At 47.9% G+C, this 25,598-nt stretch overlaps 4 protein-coding genes across 8 annotated transcripts in view; 3 read left to right on the forward strand and 1 right to left on the reverse strand.

Moving 5' to 3' along the window:
* Positions 1–184: 184 nt before the first annotated feature.
* Positions 185–9,835, reverse strand: taf6 (TAF6 RNA polymerase II, TATA box binding protein (TBP)-associated factor). Of its 2 annotated transcripts, XM_088910508.1 has the most exons (15): positions 9,692–9,835; positions 7,937–8,092; positions 7,562–7,648; positions 7,256–7,409; positions 7,112–7,168; positions 6,809–6,928; positions 6,447–6,568; positions 6,155–6,232; positions 5,963–6,064; positions 5,630–5,812; positions 3,799–3,873; positions 3,557–3,682; positions 3,190–3,363; positions 2,322–2,516; positions 185–1,280 (listed from the first exon to the last, which is right to left on the reverse strand). In XM_088910508.1, exons 2-15 carry the CDS (start codon positions 8,090–8,092, stop codon positions 903–905), a joined length of 2,007 nt encoding a protein of 668 aa, XP_088766634.1. In that variant the 5' UTR covers positions 9,692–9,835; the 3' UTR covers positions 185–902. The 2 variants fall into 2 exon arrangements, with proteins under 2 accessions (XP_088766634.1, XP_088766635.1); XM_088910509.1 differs by lacking the exons at positions 7,937–8,092; positions 9,692–9,835 and having other exon boundaries at positions 7,256–7,359; positions 7,562–7,611.
* Positions 9,836–10,109: 274 nt separating this feature from the next.
* cnpy4 (canopy FGF signaling regulator 4) lies at positions 10,110–13,613 on the forward strand. Of its 2 annotated transcripts, XM_088910043.1 has the most exons (7): positions 10,110–10,285; positions 11,344–11,470; positions 11,883–11,979; positions 12,058–12,180; positions 12,711–12,828; positions 12,952–13,023; positions 13,396–13,613. In XM_088910043.1, exons 1-7 carry the CDS (start codon positions 10,201–10,203, stop codon positions 13,464–13,466), a joined length of 693 nt encoding a protein of 230 aa, XP_088766169.1. In that variant the 5' UTR covers positions 10,110–10,200; the 3' UTR covers positions 13,467–13,613. The 2 variants fall into 2 exon arrangements, with proteins under 2 accessions (XP_088766169.1, XP_088766168.1); XM_088910042.1 differs by lacking the exon at positions 13,396–13,613 and having other exon boundaries at positions 12,952–13,245.
* A 1,819-nt stretch (positions 13,614–15,432) lies between these two features.
* Positions 15,433–19,499, forward strand: mblac1 (metallo-beta-lactamase domain containing 1). 3 transcript variants are annotated; one of them, XM_088909855.1, is made up of 4 exons: positions 15,433–15,493; positions 16,135–16,629; positions 17,290–17,622; positions 19,406–19,499. In XM_088909855.1, the coding sequence occupies exons 2-3, from the start codon at positions 16,186–16,188 to the stop codon at positions 17,593–17,595; spliced, it is 750 nt and encodes a 249-aa protein (XP_088765981.1). In that variant the 5' UTR covers positions 15,433–15,493; positions 16,135–16,185; the 3' UTR covers positions 17,596–17,622; positions 19,406–19,499. The 3 variants fall into 3 exon arrangements, with proteins under 3 accessions (XP_088765981.1, XP_088765978.1, XP_088765980.1); XM_088909852.1 differs by having other exon boundaries at positions 17,290–19,499; XM_088909854.1 differs by lacking the exon at positions 15,433–15,493 and adding an exon at positions 15,714–15,764 and having other exon boundaries at positions 17,290–19,499.
* Positions 19,500–22,551: 3,052 nt separating this feature from the next.
* Positions 22,552–25,598, forward strand: part of tm4sf21b (transmembrane 4 L six family member 21b) — a 4,150-nt gene continuing 1,103 nt past the window's right edge. The window contains exons 1-3 of the mRNA XM_088912345.1: positions 22,552–22,995; positions 24,336–24,401; positions 25,216–25,376. Of these exons, the coding sequence (XP_088768471.1) occupies positions 22,801–22,995; positions 24,336–24,401; positions 25,216–25,376 (422 nt within the window). The 5' untranslated portion in view covers positions 22,552–22,800. The remainder of the gene's footprint in view (positions 22,996–24,335; positions 24,402–25,215; positions 25,377–25,598) is intronic.

A 25,598-nucleotide genomic window follows, 5' to 3' on the forward strand; every position in this document is an offset into this window, starting at 1 on the left:
CCTTATCAGTGCTGTGTTATCAATCACACCTCTGGTGATCCCATCATCCTTCTTCTTCATCTCCAGCACCATATCAATTTCCCTACGGGATTAATAAAGTATTATCTATCTATCTATATCCCTCTGTCACTGGGGCTATCTGAACTAATTTGAACACTAAAACACACACCCAAGACGTATGAAGTTCTAGTAAACAAAAACAGTCCAACTTTATTACACAATATTAAAAAAACACGTTGACTTCAGTGACAATTTGAAGGAAATGAATGCCCAGGCAGTGACTGAAAGGGGAGGGTGACAGTAAAGGGGTTCTGTAATCTTTGAGTTAGATATAATTTTCTCTCCCCTCTTGGTCTTTCAACAGACTGTATTCATACAGTGTTTGCTACATTTTCATCTAACCCTGATGTTACAAAGTCATACAAAAACACCTCTCTTGCCTGCAAGGACTTTATGATTAGCACCAGGAAAGGCACCTAACACTTTGCAACTTCTTCATGTGGTTCTGTTACGGTGGGAAGAGGAGGGCAGTGCCACCTGCTTCTCAATGTGAGCTGCTCATGATTACCTGCAACCCTCTCGCCCATCCAGTCCCACCCCCCATTTATATGGACAGTGAAGCTACGTATCCGCCCATACACACAAGCCATCTCTCCCCTGTCACCCCCACTCCCAACCCTTTTCTGACCTCCATGCACTTTCATGTAAAGCACTTACACCCCTGATCCTCTCTCAAGAAGAGGCAGACACCTTAGAGAAGTCCATGCTCTCAGTGGGGGGAGCGGCAAACTGGCTCTGAAAAAAGTCCATTCTCTCAGTGGGGGGAGTGGCAAACTCTAGCTCTGGAAGAGTCCATTCTCTCAGTGGGGGGAGTGGCAAACTCTGGCTCTGGAAGAGTCCATTCAGTGGGGGGAGTGCGTACTGGCCCCCGGGGAGTCTGCTCTCTCCAGCTTGACAGTGGGCTCCAGGGAGGGCAGGGCGCCAGAGGAAGAGGTGAGGGAGGCTGTGGGAGTGGGTGAGGGGGAGGGGGAACTCAGGCTGGCGTTCAGACCTTTGACCTCCGAGGAAGAGGAGGAAGGAAGAGAGACCACAATGTATTTCTGCACTGTGCGGGAGCCTGCCCCAGCCCCAGTACCGGACACACCCCCTACTCCTGTCCCCCCGGCGCCCCCACTAGTCTCCAGTTTGACCAGTGGCTGCAGGCCTGATGAGGAACTGGGAACCGTGCTGGTGACGGGAGAGGAGCTGCTGCCAGACTGGGACGAGCTGAGAGTGATCACCTGGAAAGAGATGGGGGAGGCCGGTGATGAGCGGGGACAGTGAGAGAGAAGGACGGGCAGAGAAAGAGCAGAGAAGGAGAGAATGATAGACTCCCAACACTCAGATGATAAGTGGACAACAGAGAAATAAAATATCGTCCATATACAAATACACTTATCCCTCGCTATACGAGCACAATCAGTTCCAAAATTTCTGCTCGTAGGCGAAAACTTGCAGAAGCGACACTAAATTCCCATTAAAATACTTGCAAAAGTATCTGACTCGTTCCAAGTGCTCCTAACTGCACATAAGCCTGTTGAGTGTAGGCACTTTTTCTGATGTGTTATGTTGTGATGTGTATAGTCTGGCACCATAAATTGGTAAGTAAACGTTTCAAGTAGAATTTAACAATACTGTTTTTCTATGCAAGCTCTTATGTTTTAACATATGATAAGGCAGTTGAGAAATTACATCTGAATGATCTCTATAGTACACATAAACTATACATATGGCATAAAGCAATCAACATTTCGTTACTAAACAAAAATTGTTGATTATTATAGTTAATAAATCTAAAAAAAGAGTAAAAGTAAGACAGAGCATCAAGCTCTTTGGCGATGTCTATTCTGTGCATTCAAAGATTGCAAAATCCTTGTGTGTCTGTGCGTGCCCTGCGATGGACTGGCACCCAGTCCAGGGCATACCCTGCCTGGTGCCTGTTGCTTGCTGGGATAGGCTCCATCTCCCGGATAAAGCGATTAGAAGCTGGATTGATGGAATTCAAAACAATGGCCTGAACCATAACTAGTATTAGAACGAGTTGCATGCTTGGAGCTCGTATGAGCAAGGGACGTTCACAGGTAGAACACAAATAGGTGTATATGCAGCTCTTATTTTAGCAAGTGCTCATAAGTGAAGTGCTCCTTTAATGAGGTGCGAGTGCACATAGAAGCAGAAAAGGGCTGATACCAGCAGAACATGAGAGCAACGGTAAGGGACTGCTGGGTGGACAGATGGGACAGAGAGGAGGACAGACAGGCCTGGACACAGGCAGACAGTACCTGTTGCGCAGAGCCAGCGCTAGATGACATGACGATGAACTTGGGAGGAGGGGAAGGCTGCGTTGGCGTGGAGGGGCGAGCTGACACCAGCGTCTGGACTGGCAGCGTGAGGGAGCTGGGCACCTTGATTATACTGGGGGAGCGAGAGACGCCCCCGCCGGAGCCGCTCTGAGACAAGGTGAGAGTGGGCCGAGGCTGCAGGGAGGGGGGAAGAGAGAAAAGAGCACGTCAGGTCAAGGCTAGAGGCTACCAAAATATTCAAGACTTCAGCAGGCTCTGGAGGCTAGGTGAGCACTGATTTTAATTTCTGCTTGCGCTTCTACCACATGCTTTGAAGACTGATCCACTGCATCGTATCTGCACCAGATTTTTATTTCTACCATTTCAAATGGTCGCTTATGTTTTATCACATACTCACAAGTGAAACTGAGAGCTGCCTTAGGATTAGGTTCTCCTGTAATGACTTCTGCACCTGTCCGGAAGTGAATGAGTGAATGGATGTGCCCCTCTGACCCACCCACCTGTCATTTGACACGCTTCATCTCCTCTGTGCCTAACAGAGTTGGCACCAACTGGTTTAAGTGACGTGTCTCTCATGATGTCACTGCAAACCCGCAGGCACTCTCCGAGATGCTCCGAGAGAGCCTAGTCCAACTAATTCCTGTCCTTTCCAAGTGGCACTCAGCTAATGATGTGCTGTCACTGGGACAGGTGCAGATTTCAGTTTTGGTATGGGCTGTTTTTAATCTTTGCCACAGTACTCAGGAACAACGACATTTGAGGCAATGCTGATAAATCATCAATACTGTATCTTTACAGAAAACGTGAGCAACTGATCCTGAAGTTGCAGTACCCAAACCCCAGTTACCTGTGTGATGGTCAGTGTGGTGCGGTTGACCTGCTGGGCCTGCATGGCGGCCTGCGCCCTGGCCTTCACCACATGGGAGCACAGCAGCGACCCGAGGTAGCCATAGTCAGTGCGATACTGGTCTGGGTTATCGGGAAGTGGCCGTGTCTTCGCAATCACACTGGCGCAGTGTTTCTGCACGGAGGGAGAGGAAAGGGTTTTACAGCACTGCAGTGGGGTTTTGAAAGGCAGAAGGACACACAGCCACGCATTCGATATCCCTGACCACAGAGACAGACACAGACACAGTGAAACCTGGTGAGGCAGACACACAAACACACATGGAGCTGATATCCCATGACCCCTGACCCCGACTCTGTGCCCTCACCAGCAGCAGGCTCTGCACGTGCTCCGCCCCAATTTTGTCGATGTTGCTGACGACGGGCCCCTCCATCACAGCCTTGATGCGAGCCCCCTCCACCTGCAGTCTCTGAATGATCAGAGTCTTGATCACCTAGAGACAGACCGAGAGATCAGCACGCTGGGAGAGGGGCAGAGAAAAAGACGTGGCCTAACCAGAACCCCAAAGCCAAGCCCGCCCCCGGACCCCTCCCGTGACTCCTCACTTACGTCAGGCCCCAGCTCAGCCAGCCCTGCAATGCAGCCGTAGCGCGTGGTCCACTGCGTCTTGTCATCCAGCAAGCTCTGCTCGGAGAGAGGCAGAGTCAGTATCGCCTGGCTGAGCCACACGCTGAAACACTACTGCAACGGGATCGCTCACACTAGCACAAACATTTCACTGCCAGTCACACTACAGTGTGTTCAAGTAGATACAGTGGGTTCGTGTTTTACGCAAGTTTAAAACACGGGTTTTTAAAATAACACCATATACCCTTAAGTATGTTTTTGTTTAAATTACGTAGAAATAATGCATGCCACATAGTTACGCCGCTGGTCGCCTGATGCTCATGGTGCGAGTGTCGCGTTGGGAAAGCTGGTACACAGCGATGCTGTTGCTGAGAATTTTTTTCTCTCTCTCATTTTCTCTTACTCTCTCTCTCTCTCAAATTCCCTGTACAGTAAACATAACTGATGCTTACTAATATTTTATGTATTTTTATGTATACATGTCTGTGTAAACTGTGTTTTTATTTCACACGTTACAAGTTGATGTATTGAAGGTAGTGTACGGCACGCCCATCATTCGCATCTATAGGGTGTTAGTAGGGTCAAACTTATACACGTGGAACACAACTATAGCATTTACCATTATTTAAAATGGGAAAAAGTTGTTTAAATTACATGGTATTTACAATATGCACGGGTTTCCAGAGCGCAACCCCCACGTAAATTAAGAACCTTCTGTATCTGCGTGCGCATGAGCAGGCTGCAAAGGAGGAACAGGTAAAGGTTCATTCTGTGCTGAAAGGAAAAGAAAAGAGACACAACCTTTCGGCAGTGAAGCCTTCTTCAGGTGTGCAAAGAAGGCTTCTCACACGCCTCAAGAAGGCTCCATAGCCAAAATGTTGTCTCTTTTGTTCTTTTCCTTTCAACAAGGAATAGAGCCTTACCTGTTCCTTTACTACAGTGTGTGTTTTGTAGCCCACTGCCACCAACAGAGAGTTCTGGAATGTATACTCTTGTACTGCCAAAACATACAGTGGCGCTAGAAAGTTTGTGAACCCTTCAGAATGTCTGCATTAATTTGACCAAAAATGTGATCAGATCTTCATCTAGTCATTTAATGTTGGATCATTCTGATCAGTAAATGAATGAAACATTATATCCTTCTGTGTGTTGTTTTAATGAGTTCTCTTTATCTATATGACTTACATGAAGATCTGATCACATTTTAGGTCAGATTTATGCAGAAATTCAGAAAATTCTAAAGGGTTCACAAACTTTCTAGCACCACTGTAGCTGGAAAACTAAAAGTAGTCTGGAACATTGGGAGAGGGCACAAGACTCATTACAGCAGGCACAGAGCACGCCAACCAGCAGCAGCAGCCCAGTTTTGTCTTCCCATAATTCAGTCCGGGATTTGATTTGATTTGATTTCAAAGAGAGCTGCACTCAAACCAAGAAAAGTTCAGCTTCAGCTTTGAACCTGTACCATAGATGAACAATGGCGTTCTTGTCACACACCAGACCAACACATCTGGCCACACAGGTCTATGAACTCTCCTGCAGTCTTACACACCCTTCACAGTGTTTGTCTGCTTGTGAATTGCTTGTTGATCAAGGATCACAACTGGGCAATTCCTATCGTTCCTACTGCTATTGTCAGTCCTAGATGTGCAACCTCTTACTTTTTATTTTTTTCTCTAGGTCCTTGAATCATTTGCACTGTAATTATGGAACAGAATAGAATTACAGCAAAGTGGAACTCAGTGTGGCCCAATCAGAGACACTGTCATGCTTTGGACAGTCCACCCTTGCACAGTCACACACACACACTAACCTTGGTGAACGTCTTTGTGATCCTGGACTGGATGTTGTTGGTGGTGGTGCTGAAGGTCTTGCAGCTCTGGGCCATGAGCCTGGCGGCGAAGTCTCGCAGCGCCCAGTGATTGTCCACGTCTGGCCGCAAGCACAGCTGCTTACTGACAATACACGTCACCACCGCCGGGATCAACTCATGGAGCTGAGCGAGAGAGGAACAGAGAGGGGTCGATGAAACACAAGGTCTTACAGGGACACACTCTTAACACACACCGAAGCACGCACACACAGTGAGGCAAACTGAAACAAAGATACACTGAGGCACAGCTGTGCCCGTTTAGAGGACACTCACGTATTTCTCCAGGTAGAGAGTGGGGTTGTCCATCAGTGCCTTCACCATCCTCATCAGGTAGATGAGCAGCGCCAGGTTATTCTGGACCACATTAACACGCACCTGAGAGAAAGAGAGAACACACACAATGAAACACAGCGCAGGCATCGAGGACTTGTCCAAGACGGACGAGAAGGAAGAGGGCAGACCCACCCCTTCCGAGATGAAGGTGCTGAACCGTGGCAGCATCTGGTACAGCCCAGGGTCAGTGGCGATGCTCTGCAGGGCCTCCTGAAAGAGAGGGAGAGACCGTGAGAGGGTGCAGTCACACAGCCAGCTTCCTCTTCCATCAGTACACTCACCCTGCAACACGGCACACTGTCACACCGTCAAACAGGCTGTGTGCAACTTCACAGCAGTTGACAGGCAGGCAGGTGCACACAGACACAGCCAGGCAGCGTGACAGACATAATCACACAGGCTGGTGGAAATCAGAAGGACTCACAGCTCTCTTAGCCTCGCAGGAGCCCACGCAGGCCTCGGTGATCTCCTTGTAGTAGAGCTGCTGCTCCACGGACAGCTCGTGGGTACTGCGTGGCTTCAATCGCAACACACACTTTTCCTTTCCTGAGAAAGATGGGGAGAGACGTTTTAACAAACACCCTGGCCCGCCGACGAGCCTGCCACCAGACTATTACAGCTCTTAATAATTTTATTTTTTCCAGTGCCGTTAATACTCAGTCTCGAAATGACAATTGAACACATTTCTCCAAAGACCCCCTTGAAAATACATTGCAGATCGGGAAACTTTTGAATGATTACACAGCACTTCAACCCTCACTACATAAGAGCAGTGGGATTACTAACCTTTAGCCTCTGCAGTTGTCGCTCCTTGACCTTTGCCCTGAATCTGCCCCTCCTCTTCCTGTCCGGGCTTCACAGCCTTGAGAGGTTCTGTAGACTCAGCCTTTTGCTGCTCTTTTGGTGCTGTGAGATAGGAGGAGGGCATGAGAGAAAGACAACCAGTGTTTCACAATGGTAAAATCTGATTAAACTAAAGGTGGCTACAGCTAGGGTCAGTGCCATACAAAAGTCAACGTTTGCTCATTTCCCACTGTCACTACAAAAAGCAGCAGTTTTGCGTGACTACAGATCCCAGCATCCTCTCACCTGGTGGCGGGTTCTCTGGGATGGCTGGCTGGACGCCTTCAATGCTCAGCCAATGAGCTGCAAGACAGGCAAGATAATAGTCATTGAATAAGTCAGACTGTCAGTTAGTCACCGTGCAGGTCAGTCTGTTGATCGGCCATCTACCTTTCATCGACACATCCAGTGGCACCCGGGGAAGGGGCGTGTTGATGATGTCACTCAGGTCCACCTCTTTCTCCTCATAGAAGTGCAGCTCTCTGCCGCCTCCACTGGCAAAACGGAAGGGGATAAACTCCTGGGACTGGAACCCATACAGCGGCTGGAACACACACACACACACACAACACGCTATTATACGCAAACACAATACCACACACACTGCACATCTACTATAAAAACTGATCATTTCAGAAACTCAGGCCCTGTGTGAATGAGCATGGTGACAAACACATGGCAATCCCTCGGTCTCACCTCCACATTCTTCAGCTTCAGGGCATAGTCGATGTCGCTTGTTGTCAGTTTGCGCCTCTTCCCATGATGCATGAATTTCAGCGCATCCTGAGGGCACGACAGAACTTGTCAGCCAATCACAGCCTAAACCACAAATTGGTCACCCATCACAGACAAACACATGTTACAAATAAATCACTTCCGCTTCTGAAAGACAAACGGATGCAAGTATCAGAGAAAGGCACACAGACAAAGGAAAAAGGCCGACTAAGAGCTGGTGGTGCGTCTCAGTCATCCAGAAACAGAGGGTCAGTCTTGTGCTGGAGCGCAGTGGCGTGGGGGGTATGTGTGAGAGATGAACACAGACAGGCACAGATAAGACGGAGAGTCACCGACCTGAGCAATCTCCTTGATGCGGTAGCTGACCTCCTCGCTCAGGGCCAGGCAGGACTCCTCCTGCAGCTGTGACACCCCCACCGACTCAGCCATGGCCTTCATGGACTCGGTGGGCAGCACCGTCACACACTGCTTCTGCTTTCGCTCCTCTGCCATCTGGGAGAGAGAGATACATGGCACTGAACACCAACCGGAGGGACACTGTCTGTGCCCCAGTTCTCTAGGTCTATCCCAGAATTCCCACACAAGGGACACTGTATGTACCTCAGTTCTGTAAGTCTATCCCAGAGTTCCTACACAAGGGACACTGTCTGGACCTCAATTCTGTAAATCTATCCCAGAATTCCCACACAAGGGAAACTGTCTGTACGCCTGTTTTGTAAGTCTATCCCAGAATTCCCACACAAGGGACACTGTACCTCAGTTCTGTAAGTCTATCCCAGAATTCCCACACAGGGGACACTGTACCTCAGTTCTGTACGTCTATCCCAGAATTCCCACACAGGTGACAATGTACCTCAGTTCTGTAGGTCTCAGAAATCCCTGCTGTCTTTGCTAGTGAAGTGGAACACAAATTCCTGGGAGAGTGTAAGTCTTATTGAGGATGGTTTTTTTGATGAGCAATTATTAAATAGTGCCTTTCACTAAAAACAGCACTTCTCAGAATACAAAAAAAAACACGAAAAAAAAGAACAAGAGATGAGGGCATAAAAGGGCTGTAGGTGTATAAAATGTCTTCAAAAAGATCAGCAGTGGTCGTTTCCTTGTTAATCCTGGGGAAGGAGCTGCAGAGGGGCCTGGTGCCGGAGTCCTGAAGGAACGGTCTCCCATGCTGTAGGTCTTGGCTCCTGGTACGTACAGCAGGGCGCTCCAGCAGAGCCCAAGCAGTCTTCAGTATCATATGGATTATTTTAAGCCCCACAAACAGGCTGCAAGATCTTATTATCAGCTTGAATAATAATAGCCCAACACTGGTAACCAGTATAGAGAAGCTAAAATCGGAGACGCGCGATCAAGCTCAAGCGTTTTATTTTCGATCTTGCTAAACAATGCGATACCCTATCCGGCCTTGGCAGAGACGCTTTCCAGAAACACCACAGCATTACACGGACCGAGCCTTTCCTCCGAAACAGGCATGTTTAAACACTGCACTGAGCCATAGAAGAACCACCCTCCGTTACGCGAGAAAAGAGAAGCAGTAGCACAACTGCAGACATGTAAAGGCAGAGTCTGAACCAGAGGCGCTGGAAGGTGGTCTCTCGTGGCAAAGTTAGAGATGTGGCCCCTCACAACAGTCTACCTATACTCTTGTGACGTCATCCATCGACTACGTCATGCTCCTTAGCTGAACCATCTAGCACTTGAATTTAGCTGAATTCGGAGAGATTACTAACGCTGAAAGATACCATGGAGAACGCAAGAGAAACGCTAAATATTGGCGTACTTAATCAGAAGCTTAGACCACATCAATCACACAGCGAGTCTGAAAGAGACGCGTTTACAAAGACCGAGACACATAGTATTGCATTGTTGCTGCAGTACTACTACTGCATGCTATAATCATCAGCGCTTCAAAGAATCAAGTCGAGTTTTGTGAAATTTCTATTCCTGCGAATAGAATCATGTGATTCTTGTTCATACATCTTACGGCTACTATCGTTATGTTTTGGTTTCCCGCATTTTTCTTCGTTTTCGCTTTACACATTCAGCAGAGTCCATGTTCCTTAACGCAGATGATAATCATACACCACTCACCTTTCATGTACTAACAACTGCAGAATCGGGCGTCTGAAGGAAAAAAAGCCCAGTATGAAATAATGTTTTTATTATTATTCCTCATGCCCCGACACTCTTTTCTGGAAATGCCGCCATCTTGATTTGGTTGGTGAGGACTTCCAGGTCCCTTACAGATACGTTACATCACATGAGTGGCTTTTTTCTTAGAAAGACCCAAATAATCATAGATATTATATGAATGTGATATATTTTCGTCCATTAGAAATACTTCTATGACTACAAAATCTTTGTTTTGGTTTGTCCTTTAATTTCTAATCGTATACCTCTTTAAGCTGTTTAAGCTTCCAGGACCTGTACTCTGCAAACAGTGTCAATGCGCAGACTCATTGCCAATCCCGTACCCACACATGCTAAAGTGCGCATGCTCTTTGCCCTCACTGTGCGGTTAACTATATTGACATGTCGATGTGGCTGTATCCCTCACAGTAGAACCGTAGCTTTATTTTTCAAAAGAAGCTGTTTAAATAATGAAAATTATATTGCTCGCTGTGCTATTTTTTCCTAGCTTCTCCGCTGGGGAGGAGGATGAGCGCTTGCCTAATAAATGCGAAGGTGAGTTGGGCACAGAGACGAGCTTTGCTGGCTCTCTGTCTTTAATTCAGTTGAAAGACGGGGATAGACAGCCCCTCCATTAAAATACTGGCAAATAATAGCGCAATACAGTACTGTGCGTCCATTTACTTTACTGCTAGGGAAGAGTACAGCTGTGAAAAGTGTAACACACTGTAACAAGCTTTACTTTATACAGAAAAGTGTAAGGTTGGTAGTAGAGCCTTTTAAATCACCCAAACTGCATTTCAACAGGCATTTCCGTGTCTCTGTAGTTCTGGCCAGTGTGTCAGTACTGCTGTGTCTGTGTCTCTGTACTTGTGGCCAGTGTGTCAGTACTGCTGTGTCTGTGTCTCTGTAGTTCTGGCCAGTGTGTCAGTACTGCTGTGTCTCTGTCTCTGTAGTTCTGGCCAGTGTGTCAATACTGCTGTGTCTGTGACTCTGTAGTTCTGGCCAGTGTGTCAGTACTGCTGTGTCTCTGTACTTGTGGCCAGTGCGTCAATACTGCTGTGTCTCTGTACTTGTGGCCAGTGTGTCAGTACTGCTGTGTCCCTGTACTTGTGGCCAGTGTGTCAGTACTGCTGTGTCCCTGTACTTGTGGCCAGTGTGTCAGTACTGCTGTGTCTATGTCTCTGTAGTTCTGGCCAGTGTGTCAGTACTGCTGTGTCTCTGTACTTGTGGCCAGTGTGTCAGTACTGCTGTGTCTGTGACTCTATAGTTCTGGCCAGTGTATCAGTACTGCTGTGTCTGTGTCTCTGTACTTGTGGCCAGTGTGTCAGTACTGCTGTATCTGTGACTCTGTAGTTCTGGCCAGTGTGTCAGTACTGCTGTGTCTCTGTCTCTGTAGTTCTGGCCAGTGTGTCAGTACTGCTGTGTCTCTGTACTTGTGGCCAGTGTGTCAATACTGCTGTGTCTGTCTCTGTGGTTCTGGCCAGTGTGTCAATACTGCTGTGTCTGTCTCTGTGGTTCTGGCCAGTGTGTCAATACTGCTGTGTCTGTGTCTCTGTGGTTCTGGCCAGTGTGTCAGTGCTGCTGTGTCTCTGTGTGTTTATGACCCACAGTCTGTAAGTTCCTGACAGTGGAGCTGCAGGCCTCTCTGGATAAGACAAGCCGGTCGAAGGAGGTGCTGGAGCTCGGCGAGGTGCTGGACACAGGGAAACGCAAACGCAAGATCAAATACAACACCTCGTGAGTACGGTGCTGACAGGGCGAAGGCTGGGGGGGGTGCAGAGGTGATGGCGATTGAGCCCGAACCCCTTTCCTGATGGAGGGGGGCGGAGGTGATGGCGATTGAGCCCGAGCCCCTTTCCTGATAGAGGGGGGCGGAGGTGATGGCGATTGAGCCCGAGCCCCTTTCCTGATAGAGGGGGGCGGAGGTGATGGCGATTGAGCCCGAGCCCCTTTCCTGATAGAGGGGGGCGGAGGTGATGGCGATTGAGCCCGAGCCCCTTTCCTGATGGAGGGGGGCGGAGGTGATGGCGATTGAGCCCGAGCCCCTTTCCTGATGGAGGGGGGCGGAGGTGATGCCGATTGAGCCCGAACCCCTTTCCTGATGGACACATTTGCTGTGCCCGTGTGCTGTGTGTGTACGTGTTCCCAGAGAGACGCGCCTGGCGGAGGCCATCGACAACATCTGCCAGGGCATCCTGGAGTACAACGTCCATGCCGAGAGGCCGGGCAGCCTGCGATATGCCAAGGTCAGTCAGTCTCTGGTTAATAAACGCTGAAGGTCCTGCCCTCCCCTCTCTTGGTCTCACTTTCCGCTCCTGTCTCAGGGCACCAGTGAGACCATGATGACTCTGAAGAACCTGGTGAATAAGGGCGTGAAGGTGGAGCTGGGCCTCCCCTATGAGCTGTGGGACGAGCCTTCAGTGGAGGTGTCGGACATGAAGAAGCAGGTACCTGCAGGGGGTGATGGCGGGGGCGCTGTGGGCTGCATCCACTGCGTTGTCTTTGTTTGCAGTCATCTTGTGTGGTTGTGGTATGTATTGCATGGTGTTGTAGAGTGTTCCTTTATTATATTGTGCTGCAGTTCCTTTGTGTGTCAATGTTGCAGTGCATTATGATAATGATGGTACAGCATCGTATCACTGTGTGTGGACTGGTGTTGTGTTGCTGGAGCAGTGTGAAAGTGTTGTACAGGTCTGTGTCACTGTGTGTGGACTGGTGTTGTGCTGCAGGAGCAGTATGAGGGTGTTGTATAGGACTGTGTCACTGTGTGTGGACTGGTGTTGTGCTGCAGGAGCAGTATGAGGGTGCTGTACAGGACTGTGTCACTGTGTGTGGACTGGTGTTGTGTTGCAGGAGCAGTATGAGGGTGCTGTACAGGTCTGTGTCACTGTGTGTGGACTGGTGTTGTGTTGCAGGAGCAGTATGAGGGTGCTGTACAGGACTGTGTCACTGTGTGTGGACTGGTGTTGTGTTGCAGTGCGAGACGATGCTGGAGCAGTATGAAGATGTCGTGGAGGACTGGTATTTCCACCATCAGGACCAGCGACTGGAGACCTTCCTGTGTGAGAAACGCGTCCTCAAGGGCTCTGACATGGGTGAGAGCGCACACTGTCTCTTACAGACACTGCAGCATGCACGCGCCACAGCAGAATCTCGCCGAGAGGAACTCCAGGCCACTGCCACACATTGACATGTGACCCCTCTCCCCTCTCCGGCAGGCTGCCTGAAGGAGATGTGGAAAGGCGACGTGGGGAAGAAGGGAACTCCGGAGAAGAAGACCGCAAGCGCAGGTGGGAGAGGGCAAGAGAATACAGAGAAGAAGAGTGACGGGGGCAGTGAGTCAGGGGCAGCACACACCTCAAGGGATGCAGGGGAGCTCTGAGATGAGCAAATATCGACGCTATGGGCCATACATATTCTCAGGAATGGTATTATACCCAGATGGATGGACTCTATCCCCAATATAAGATCTGCTGCCAAACACAAGGACTGGCTACACTGCCACATCAGAGACTGGATTAGTGTGTCATTTAACACTACAGCTACACTACAGCATCAATCACTCACTTGCCGCTGTGTCACCCAACACTACAAATATGAGGAGGTGATTTTTGATTGCTCTCAATGAACTAAATTAAATGAACTAAAATGCTCATTTTTAGACTTGCAGTCATGCAGAGATGAGAGTGAGCTAGAGCCAAACACAGTCCCCGTGATCGCTGTGAGATCTTGAAGGAGAAAGTTGCTGCTACCTTTTCCTGCAACTGCCTGTTACAGTTTTTAGTAAGCCTGTTTTTTTTATTGTTACACTTCTTCTCATTTTGACTGAATGTCTTGAAAAGCAAAAGTTCCAAAACAGTAGTGTGATGGGTTTTGGATTCTCTCTTTCAGTGCTGTGAGAATGAAACCTGGTTTTGGCTCCACTGTAGGTACTCCGGTGCAGTTTAAACTCTGCTCACCCCTGGTCAGGATGTGGGTGCCAGTTCTTTGTGTTTCAGAAAGTGTAATCATGTGCTAAACGTAGAATTTTAAAAAGTGTTGCATTGCTGACTGAACTCTAATGATAATATCCATTCTAGTGCAGCAGGGGGCACAGGCTACCTGTGTGAGGTATTGGCTGTGATGGGCTCCTGTAAGGCTGTATAGAACAGCACCATATTGCTCAGTGCAGTGATCTGTTGCACAGTGTGTTTGATTACAATTTTATATTCCGTTTTGGTACAGTCTCAGAGTAGATCAGTGTAGTTCTGTGGTATATCATAACAGTTCAGTCTGGTATAGTGGAGTTAAATACCTAACCTTTTGTTTTTGTACACAATATTACTATATTATGGATGTGCTACAGTACAGCTGAGTTCAGCGGATTACAGTATGCTACAGCTACCATCTGATCCAATATTTTTTTTTCATTGCAGTGCAGCCTAGTGATTTACAACAGAATGCAGTGATAAAGTATAAAAGTGCTATAATACAGTATTGTACAGTTCAATTTGAAGCAGAACAGCAGAGACCAGTAAAACTATGTAGTATAACTGTGTAAGATCAAGTAGAGTCACAGAAAACTCAAACAAAACTGCAGTGTGGCACTGCACATTCTACATCACAGTACAGGCCTGTCACTGTAAGACATGGGTACACTGGAGACCTTCAATCCTGCAGGTTTTAACAGATCTCCAGACCCAGAAGGACTGGAGAAAGGCACTCAACAGGTCCAAGTAAGGCTGTCATTACCTCAGTTAGGAAGTGTGAAGTTCAGAAGGCCTGAAAATGTATAGACTGTCCCCCTGCAGGTGAGTGGGTCTCTGCTGTGGTGCTTTTTTCCTGCCTGTTGCAGCAGCTCTTGTGATGAGGGACTGTGCTCTGTGGGCCCGTGGATCTGAACAGTTTGGACCTCATATTACAGGTTGTGTTCACTTTGAGAGCTGCCTGGGGGTCACAGTTTTCAAGATATCCCCCTTTTTTATTAGTCAGCCTTTAAATAAAACAAAAGCTGACTCTAGTCTTGTATTGTTGGTTTTTCAGTGTTTTTAACTGTGTGTGTGGGGGGGAGTTAACTCAAGATGAATGCTCTTTTTTGTATGACTTTTGTATTCTCATCCATTCATAAATAAAGACTTGAATCCTAGTGGTTCCCATCTTTTCACTTTATTTTCTTCCCTTTCACTGTATTTTATTTCACTGAGCGGTGCTCCAGTGTGAACACTGCCCAGTCGCCAGGTTGGTGTGGACTGGCAATGTACACGACTCGAGCTTGAAATGAATGAGAACGACCAATCTTTCTAATGATTATATTCATGAATCCTCACAAAGATTGGCTGGGTGTCCAGTTTCTCAGCGCACTCGGTCATAGCCACCTACACCCACAGTCGTGTTCAGCCATGAAGTATCGTGGTCTGGCCAGCATAGTGAAGTCAGCAAAGGAACAAGTAATAGGTTTATTCCATAGTGAAGTCAGTATTGTCTGTAAAAACTACATGAAAGTGCTGGGGAAGGGGGACTCTCGGTATTCGAATGGGAATGACGTGATAAACTGAGATCTTTTGTTATAGGAGTGCTTAAACTGAGAGGAATAAGTGTTACATTGTGAAGATGAGGCAAAAGAGTGTACGGATCTCTCCGTATCCCACCATGCCTCGCGCGACTGGGGACCTGAAGAATCGCGTTTCCGCCGGAAGGGAAATTGTCTCTCCTGCTTCGCCGTAGAAACCAGGAGAAGCGCAGGGTTGAAACTCGAGTCGCATTGTATCGTCTTTGGTCGCTGTGAGTGTTCTCTTTGGGGGAGGTGGTTAATCGTTATTTCTTAAAAAATATAAAAGTCTGTAGCGCCCCTCAGCAGCTCTGCGAAAATGACAAATGACTGCCATTTCAGATCTGTCCGGTAAAATCAGTGTAACAGCGAACACGTGCAATCGCTAAACCCCGGGTAACTTTATTTTATCCACCCGAGCCCCCGTGTCAATATTTTGGAGTGCGAAGAGAATACAGGGTTTCTATTAGATCCCAGATAAACGGACAGGACACCGTTTTCACGGTACTTTAATACTGAAACAAATGAGCGTGTACGCGGACGGCACTGCTGAACTATCCTCATCCACTAAGAACTAACCTTAGTTTTTATTCTTATTTTACCATTTGGAATTTTCTAAGCGTAGTTATTTTGCCTTCAGCTCTAATATGAATTCTGGTTGCCCCCTCTGTGACACGACCTGAAAGCACACCAGGCTGAGAGAAGTCGGGAATGAGGCGGTCCTTTTCGGGGGGATGAACGAGATGGAGGGCGATGTTTAAAAACATTTGTTTTGTGCCACAAATCCGTGGTGGTAGCAGTCCGTCGTTAGCCGGTGTCAGGTGTTTCCCAGGGGGAGTCAGGTCCTTGTTATTTTCACCCTGTCCTTCTGCAGGAGGTGGGGGCTGACCAGGCGGTTCCGGAGAGAAAGATAAGGGGTTCAAGCATGGCTGGTCAGGGATGGGCAACAGCGAAGATGGACCTGGCCCAGACTACCCCACTCTCCATCAGAACCGAGCCTCTGGGTGGGCCCGAGATCCCTGGAACACCATACTCGGTGGCGGTTCTGAAAGAGGGCTACAGCCACCCCCAGCCCGACGGTTCTACGCGAGCGGACGGCACCATCACCCTCCTCTCCGGGCCCAGGGTGGTCCTGGTGGACACCGGGGGCCCCTGGGACCGGGATCTGCTGCTGGGGCGGCTGGCCGAGCGGGGGCTCGGCCCAGGCGACGTGGGCTGGGTGGTGTGTACCCATGGGCACTCGGACCACGTGGGCAACCTGAGCCTCTTCCCTGGCGCCACGCTGGTCGTGGGCTTTGACGTATGCCAGGGGGACCGGTATCTCTGCACGGAGCTGGCGCAGAGGCAGCCGCACGCCATCGACGAGCATGTGAGCCCAGCCTGTTTTTTAACCTGCTGTGCGATTTCACTCTCCACCCGATCGGTTCTGACATCCTGGAGTGCTTCAGAAAAAGTCTTCAATAAGTACTCAGGCTCTGCTCAGTTATGATACAGCTGGGCTCTTTATAGCTTGAAGTAGCTCATGCAGCATGCGTAGGCTGCAAAGGAACAAGTAATAGGTTTATTTTATGCTGAAAAGAGAAGAAAGAAAACACAATGTTATCTTTATAGCTTGGACTGATTGAACTGTTTTTCTTATATAAAACATTTATCACCTAGTCTGTGGTTTCAGAATTATGTCTGCTTTTGCAGTGCTTTTTTTCAGCAAACAGCTGTTTTCCTAATTGATTACTGTCTTAACAGATGTTAACCAGTTAGTGACCAGTTAGTGAGGTGGGAATATGTGGGAATGACTGCATCAGGCACTCCTAAATCAGCATTCTTAATTCTGGAACTGCTGAAGTTTAGGGCTAGTTTCTAACTCATCCCTCTTCCCAGGAATCGAGAGCTCAGCAGATCAGTCACTTCAACCTAATTGATTAAGAAATCAGATGAGCCAGGGATGGACTGGGCAGACAGAACCCAGTTTGTTGAATTGCTGTTTTCTCTCTCAATAGGCAATTGAGCCGTTCCCCTCTTTAACCACCAGGTGGCGATAGTGCCCACACCCGGCCACACGGGCAGCGATGTCAGTGTGCTAGTTCGGGGGACCTCCCTGGGTGTGGTGCTGGTGGCGGGGGACCTGTTCGAGCGCCACACGGGTGAGGACGGGTGGCGGGAGGTGAGCGAGAACCCCGAACTGCAGGAGCGCAGCCGGCGAGAGGTGCTGGAGGTTGCCGATGTCGTCATCCCGGGCCACGGCGCCCCCTTCAGGGTGTACCGAGAACCCCAGCGCTGTTCGGATGAACTGGACTCGGAGGACACTTCGCGCCCGAATCACACGGGAGCCGCGTGACACAGCGGGCTGATTGTCATCTCATTGGTATCTCAATCCCAGACGATTAGCATGGCCTGTAAATATAACAAGTAAGAGGTTTATTCCATGCTGAAAAAAAGAAGAAAGAAAACACAATGTTGTTTTTTCTATATAGCTTGGGCTGATTGAACCCCCCGATTGAACTGTTTTTCTTATATAAAACATTTACCACCTAGTCCGTAGTTTCAGAATTATGTCTGCTTTCGCAGTGCGAAACGTTGTGTTTTCTTTCTTCTTTTTTTCCAGCATGGAATAAACCTGTTACTTGTTCCTTTGCAGCCTACGCATGCTGATGCATCTGCCCACCTGAACTACTGTAAATATAACGTCAAGCACACTGATCTAGTTATTCTTCCTGTCAGACAAACTAACAGCTCAGGTTCAGCTGCTGGTAGAAGCCTTAGCCCTTGAAGATTTTGTCTCGACGTGGGCCGCTATCTTAGAAAACAGTGTGGCTCATTCCCATGATGCTTTGAAGTGTAGAGACTTTCAGAAAGGACATGAAACTGGAGTCACTAATATGTGGCCTGAGGAGAAAGGCTTGATGGAATGTATCAGCGTGGAAAAGCCCTCCAGGTGCTGGAGAGGTGACAGAGTTCTGTTCGGGTTGTGGCCGGGTCATTCTGGGCTAGAAATGGCGCACTTTGTGCTGAACACAAGGGTGACGTATTGCTGAATTTGAATTTGTAAGACCATGCCAATGAATAATGTTATCTGTTATTCAGTTTACAATACAAGTGTTACACAACAGACCTTTTCCACACCTTTTAATTTAACAGATATAATATCTGAAACCACACAAGCAGGTCACTAATAAATCTGTGGAAGAATAGCAGCAGTGCTGATTTTGTATTTTTTTTCCCAATTAAAATTGAAACCATGCCTGTTTATACAGTCTGTTGTACAACAGGCAGACAAGTGTACTGAAACTAAAAAGAGGAGTGCCATTTTCTTCTCCCAAGCAATAATCTCTCAGGAGATTCAGTGACAGCAGCAGTGCTGGGCTGTACAGCAGGTGGTGGGTTGAGGAATGGCTGGATTTGGGATCAGTTAGGAGAGGCTGGAGTAGCCACATGTTGCATCTCCATAGCTGACTCGAACTATGGAGGTGTGTTACAGGCACTCTGCAGCAGATGGGTGAGGTTATAGGTGCTGTGTGACAGGTGAGCACACGTGTATATAAGTATTGTGTAATAGCTGGACACAGGTCTGCTATGGGTACACAGGGACACAGGTCTGCTATAGGTACTGTGTGACAGTGGGACACAGATCTGCTATAAGTACTGTGTGACAGTGGGACACAGGTCTGCTAAAGGTACTGTGTGACAGTGGGACACAGGTCTGCTATAGGAACTGTGTGACAGAGGGACACAGGTCTGTTACGGGTACTGTGTAACACAGGTCTGCTGTAGGTACTGTTTAACAGTGGGACACAGGTCTGCTTTAGGTACTGTGTGACAGAGGGACACAGGTCTGTTACGGGTACTGTGTGATAGTGGGACACAGGTCTGTTACGGGTACTGTGTGATGGTGGGACACAGGTCTGTTACGGGTACTGTGTGATAGTGGGACACAGGTCTGTTACGGGTACTGTGTGACAGGTGAGAGCAGTTCTGTTCTGGTCTCTCTGCTGCTGTGTTATCAGACTGGGTGTGTTTTATTAGCGCACAGTGCCTGGTACAGCCTGACAGAGCAGCTCTCATGTCATTCAGGATTGTGGGGAGGAGGACTGGATTTTAAATCTTTTTTGTGCTTTTTTTCTTTTTCTTCCATCTCTTTCCTTGGGGAGCACGAACGGAACGAACCGAAAGATTAGAAATGAAACACCTCAACACAAATTCCTAATGCAAAATATTGTATATGGCTAATAAAGTGATCTTATCATTTCTGTCTTATACGTGGTTGATTTTTTCCCTTTCTCAAGCTGCAAACTATCAGAGAGGTGAAATCGCTCTAGAACAGTGTATTCAAGGTCAGAATCCAGTGCTGGTTCACGCTGAGACACAAATACACTGCTGGACAGAAAGACAAAACCACCCCATGGATAAACACAGTATAGGAGGAAGGTGCACTGGGTACACACTCCCGCAGAAACTGGTGTTGTCATTAGCTGTAGGACAGGGTGATGTTAAAGGTTTCTCCTGGGATATTGAAACTGGAATGTGAAATGTGTTTGTTTTCATGTTTGTTCATTGACTTTTTATTGATGAGCATGTTTGAGACCATGGGGATGGGGGTTTGAGGAAGCTGTTAATGGAACAGTGCCCCTTGTTCGTTGATGTAAGCACAGTAGAATGATGATTAGTCACACTGCTAGAATAATTATCTCAGTAGTCATAATGTGTCTCAGGGGAGGAAAGGCGATAACAGTGTCACAAAATCGATCGGGGGAGACGCAGCCCTTGGCCCATGGGTTGGAATAAAGTAGGCCACTTGCTGGTTTATTTTTAAGCTGCTGTATGATTGTCAGCTCCCTGGGGTCACTGGCCTTAAGGAGAGCAAGGGGGGGCAGTGTCTGTCCGTTCACCATGGGACTGGACAGGAGGTTTGTTGACAGATGGAGGAAATGACCTTTCCTTTTGATTACTGGCCAAAAAAAGCTAGTTTAAGGGTTTAGAAGCAAATGTTTTAGAAGGTCAGGCCATTGGAGTATTCCCCTGCGAGCACAGCACACCTGAGCTACTGAAAGCCATTGTCCTGCAGAGGCCACAGGCAGTCTCATTGCTTCTAAAAGCAGAGGGTCAGGCATAGATTCCTCCCTTGTGCCATTTTAGTAAGCACTTGCTTCAGTGTTGACACTCAGAGCTCAGCTGGAGGGAGAATTAGAGGCCAGTGTGGCTGGAAACAAACCTGTGTTTGTGTTTAACATTTCAGCCTCAAATTGTAATTGTACTGTATATAAATCCCATGGAGACCTCTGACACTGCATACAAGACCTGCAGGGACAGCAACAACGCATTAACTGCATACAAGCCCTAGAGAGACTTTTGAGTCTGTATACTAGCCAGTATAGAAATTTAGTCATTGCTGTTGTTTATAGGCTTTTTGTTTATATTATTCAAGAGATTTACTGCTTGTTTCCGTCCTGTGAAGGTCGGAGCAGGTCCATAGTACAGGTCTCTGGCGTTGTCAAGAACACTGATATGGTAACAGTTGATTTCTGAGCCCATGGACCATAAAAAGTGGCTATTCTGGGACTCTCATGATGTGACGCATTGATAAACGCACAGATATAGATAGTCCTTTGCGTACAGATAGGATACATAACATGTGACCAAGGAGCAGAACAATTAAGTTATTTTTAAGATTACCCTTGGACGATTACGAAAACTCTCATGACAAATTTATGGCATTAACATTAAGCTTTCAAGGATCCTTATTAAGCATGCTGATAAAGCAGGTGTTCAAGCCAGACCCCTAAGTGTCAGAGCTGAAGTTGTCCAAAGGTAAATGATAACCCAGATGGGTTTTTCCAAATGGTTACATCTTCAGTTATTACTAATTCATATTTTCTTATTCATTTGCTGCTTAGCCGCCACTTATCCATTATTTCCAGAACTCTGCTGCTAGACTTCTAACTCAGACCAGACCAGACCCTGGCAGTGTAAGATCACTCCTGCACTTAAGTCTCTACATTGGATACCTATCAAGTGTCCAGTTAGTAAATAACTAAGATCTCTTTATTAGCCATATACAATTTCTTGTATTAGGAATTTGTCTTTTCACATACCTCAGCTTGCTCTCTCTAAGACACAAAGACAGGGAGAGACACTGGGGGTTAGAGCACAGGGTTACCCATTTATACAGGACCCCTGGAGCAGGTGGGGTTAAGGGCCTTGCTCAGGGACCCAACAGAATAGGTTTTCTCTACCAGCTGTAGGATTTGAACCAGCAACCTTCGAGCCCAAGGCACAGATCCTTAGCCACAGTGCTACCGCTCCACCTTAATTTTTAAGGCTCTAAATAATCTGGTCCCATCATACATCTCTTTGAGTTTACATCCCCTCCCACAGGCTCCGGTCAGTTCAGGCTGGTCCTTTGCCCACTGTACCGGGACTAAATTTCAGGCTTTTGGTGACCGTGCCTTTTCTGTCGCTGATCCACTGTTATGGGATCCCCTTCCTCAGACTCTACGAGAGAAAAATTAAGTGACTGTCTTCAGATCCAAACTCAAAACGTACTTTTTTTTACCAGGGCCTGATTGCCCTACATTCCATCGATATAAACCTGTATGCTCTTGTTTATTTTTTTTTACTTTCATTGTACTTTTTTTTTTCTATCGCCATGTACAGCCTTCTTGGGTTTGGAAAGGCACTTTGTAAATAAAATATATTATTAGCTTGAAGTATTAGTACGTAAATTACGGAAGTACAACACAGGTCGGAGCTGTCCGGAATATCACAATATGCAGAAAAAACGAAACGATCATTTTCTCTGTAAGAGCCCCTTTTGCAACACTTTCAGTTCTGGCAGCTGCCGCGTTCTCAGGAGCAGGAAGAAACAGAGGCCCCTGGGAATCTGACTCGGACCCCTGCTTTATTCGCGTGTGGCCAGCTCCACAGTGCCCAGGCCGGTACAGACGGTGCTGGCCAGGAGAGCAAAATGATTTGCCTTCGCGATCAAACAGGCCAGCCCCGTTTCAGGGAGAGAGAGACGGTTCTGTGTCCTCGATGCATAATGTCTCCAACTAGGAAATTCGCCATCTCTCCACCCTGCCTCTCGCCCTTAACAAGCTTCACTTCCTGCCATAAAATAACTAGGCAGTCCCACAGTTAAACACAGGGATAGAGTTCATTCCTCCCGGATGCTCCCTGGAAACCGGGAACGTAGGCGGAGGAGTGGAATAAGGCAGTCAGGGTAAAGTTAACGATTGTCATTATCCCCCGCCCCCGCCTTCTCTGGATATTTAACCTGCTGCACCTCACTCCCTGCCTCACTGGCAGCAGGAGAGCGAGCTGCGTCTGGGACAGCAGGGGCGCCGCACTTTCTGACATTCTCCACCGCAGCGGGGCCCGAGAGAGGGGCCGAACTATCTGGGGTCCCAACCTGCGCGACGCCGACACTCCTCCAGCACTCCACCCAAACACCCCGCTGCCTTGCGCCGCCGAACTGTTCGAGTGACAGCGCCCCGTTCCGGTGGTTTATTTTGCCGCGGGCCGTACGCGGGAGGTCTCCTCGCTCGCCATGTGTACGGGCAAGTGCGCCAAGTGCATCGGGGGCACCCTGTACCCCCTGGCCGCCATCTGCCTCATCTGCAACATCATCCTCTTCTTCCCTGGCTGGTCGACGGTATACGTGCAGGGCAAAGACCCCGAAAACAAAAGTCTGATCACCGAGGAAGTCAAATACATGGGTGGGCTGATTGGCGGGGGCATCATGGTGAGTGAGTCGTGCATCTTCAGACAAAACCACATGTATCCCTCTCTCCTGAAGCCAGGTTCTTCAATGCAGTATTATGTACCTTATAGATCAAGAAGAGCCTATGACAGAAGATCATGGGCGTCCAGCCCATTTAGCAGTTAGCAGTTAAGTAACTGGTGAATCACATTGCCAGGGAATTGGCTTTTTCCACAAGGCTGGGCTGCTAGTTGCAGGCTTCTACAATTCTCTGTGCAAAGGCGTTTCACAGGCGTTTTAAACCCCCTTCCAGGTGGTCTCAGCTTGTTCTGCTTGACCAGACGTTAAGAGAAGACACTTCTTTGTAAAGATAACCGCTGCTCTCATTACTGAGGACAGGGGATCGTATTCACACGTGATTTTTGTTGAAATGGGTAGTGTCATCGGTTTTTGCTTCACAGAACATACAACAGACATACCAACCAGCTCGTCAAAGACAGAGGGAAGTGCTCAGTTACCGCTCACAATCTGGGGAGAAGGCGAAGGAGTCTGTACGGGAATTTCAGAGCTGGCAATATGCCACAGTGAAGCTCTGATAAGCAGTACCAGTGTGTGATAGGGCTCTTTGTGAGAGATAAATAAAAGTTGGAGGCTCTGTTTAATGATTCACCCCACCCGCAGTATCACTGGAACTCTCTATTCAGATAAAGGTTTAAAGTGAACAGATCTAGTTAAATGTTGGTAATGATGAGTGATGTGGAGGACAGGACAACTGTCTCACAGCTCCAGAGTCCTGGGTTCGATTGCAGCCTTAGTTGTTTAAAATAGTATGACAGTAATAGAGTATATTTAGAGTATTTCCAATTCAAACTTCATTCCATTCCCTATAAGGGGTTTAGGCAGTTTCTCATGAAGATGCCCTGCGGTTACTGCTAACATGCAGTACCTGATTGGTTTCGTAGGATTCAGTAGCTAGATGGCAAAGTTTAGTTGAAAGGTACAGTAGGTGGAAGCATGGAATCACTGAGAACTCAGAGTCCTGGATATGAAGACATGCGGAATGTGTCATGAAACACAGACTGAAGTTGTACATTTGCCTGAGCTGCATTATCATCAAACTGAAGTTTAATGTCACAGTATTGAGATTATAATCTGTTTTCCAAGTGAGACCTCTTTCTCCTTTTATGTCGGTCTGTTCAGATCTCGTCCTGTCTCTCTGTATGTATCCATGGTGCCTGTTGTGAAGATTTAAGTAACACTATTAACACTATTGTCTTTATCAACACTTCAGTGAGTGGTCTCTTTGCTGTGTGCAGGGCCCCCAGTGTGTGTAGTTTGTTATGGACCACGACTGACCACTACCTCTCTCTTCTTTGACACAGGTGCTGATTCCCGCCATTCACATTCATGCCACTGGGAAACGGGGTTGCTGTGGCAACCGCTGTGGGGTGAGACCACCTGGGGTTCTGGGACGGGGGTGTGGTGGTCAGGGCATCGGGGTTGTACCACTGTCAGTGCCTTAATAGGGCAAACGAATACACAGGGACAGAGATGCGGGTCTCAGAATGTTAGCAGGCCATTATGCACAGTAAAGCTCCACCAGACACAGCTACAAAGCTGTTGAATTTGCATGTTAGTAAGACTTTAACTAAATAATAACGTCACCCCAGTGTATGTTAACTCGTTAGATTTGCAGTGTTTAGTCATCAGTGAAAAAAGAAACATCTGAGTTTTAAAAATGAGCCTTGATTTTCCTTAATATTAAAACTTATTCAGTCAGGATTCATGTCTCATTTTCACGAGCCCTTAGTCATCAGTGAATATTAGAGAACGAGGACCACAGAGCAGGGCAAGGTGGAGATGTGCAACAGGTTTTGATGCAGTACAGTGGCTGGGATTGTTGGGCGGGGGATCTGCAAATTGTGGGTCAAGCTTTTCTCCTGTGGCTCAGTGGTAGACTGCTGAGCGGGGAAGGACGGTCAGATTCTATTGAGAAAACATATTAATTTCTACTTTTAAATACCGGTCCCCTGTGGAATGACTGACCATTGATGAATATTTTTATTGCACAGAACTGTGCCCAGGTCCTAGAAAGCCACAGGATTTTGAGTCTGCTTGCAGCTCCCTGTGCCCATTGTGACTCATCTGTGACTCTGCGGGACAGCGGGCAGCAGACCCCGGCATCTGACAGGGTTTCATGGGGCAGCTCGCTAGCTGAATGCTAACCCCCGTCTCCCCCTGCTTGTCTGTCCTTGCGTCCAGATGTTCCTGTCCATTGCGTTCGCCACCCTGGGGGTCATTGGCTCCCTCTACAGCTTTGTGACGGCCACGTTAGGCCTGGTGAATGGCCCCTTGTGTGAGTACACAGAAAACGGCCAGTTGGTCTGGGGCACCCCCTTCAAATCAGCAAACGGGGAATTCAGGTAAGAACCGAAACTGCTCCATTTTTCCCCCTCACTCTGTCTCTCTGATCTTTCTAATAAAATGGCATAAGGCACCGTAAAGCCATCCCAAACAACAGCACCAAACAAATGGGCCCTTAGACATCTCATACAATCCGGGCTGGTGCTTTTAGGAAACCCTCATTCTGTCTTGGGAGACCAGGCTGCTTGTTCTTCTTTTCTTTTCCGCGAACGAAACGCAAC

The sequence above is a fragment of the Atractosteus spatula genome, chromosome 3 (assembly GCF_055471065.1).
Source record: "Atractosteus spatula isolate fAtrSpa1 chromosome 3, fAtrSpa1.hap1, whole genome shotgun sequence".
In the NCBI taxonomy this organism is placed as follows: domain Eukaryota; kingdom Metazoa; phylum Chordata; class Actinopteri; order Semionotiformes; family Lepisosteidae; genus Atractosteus; species Atractosteus spatula.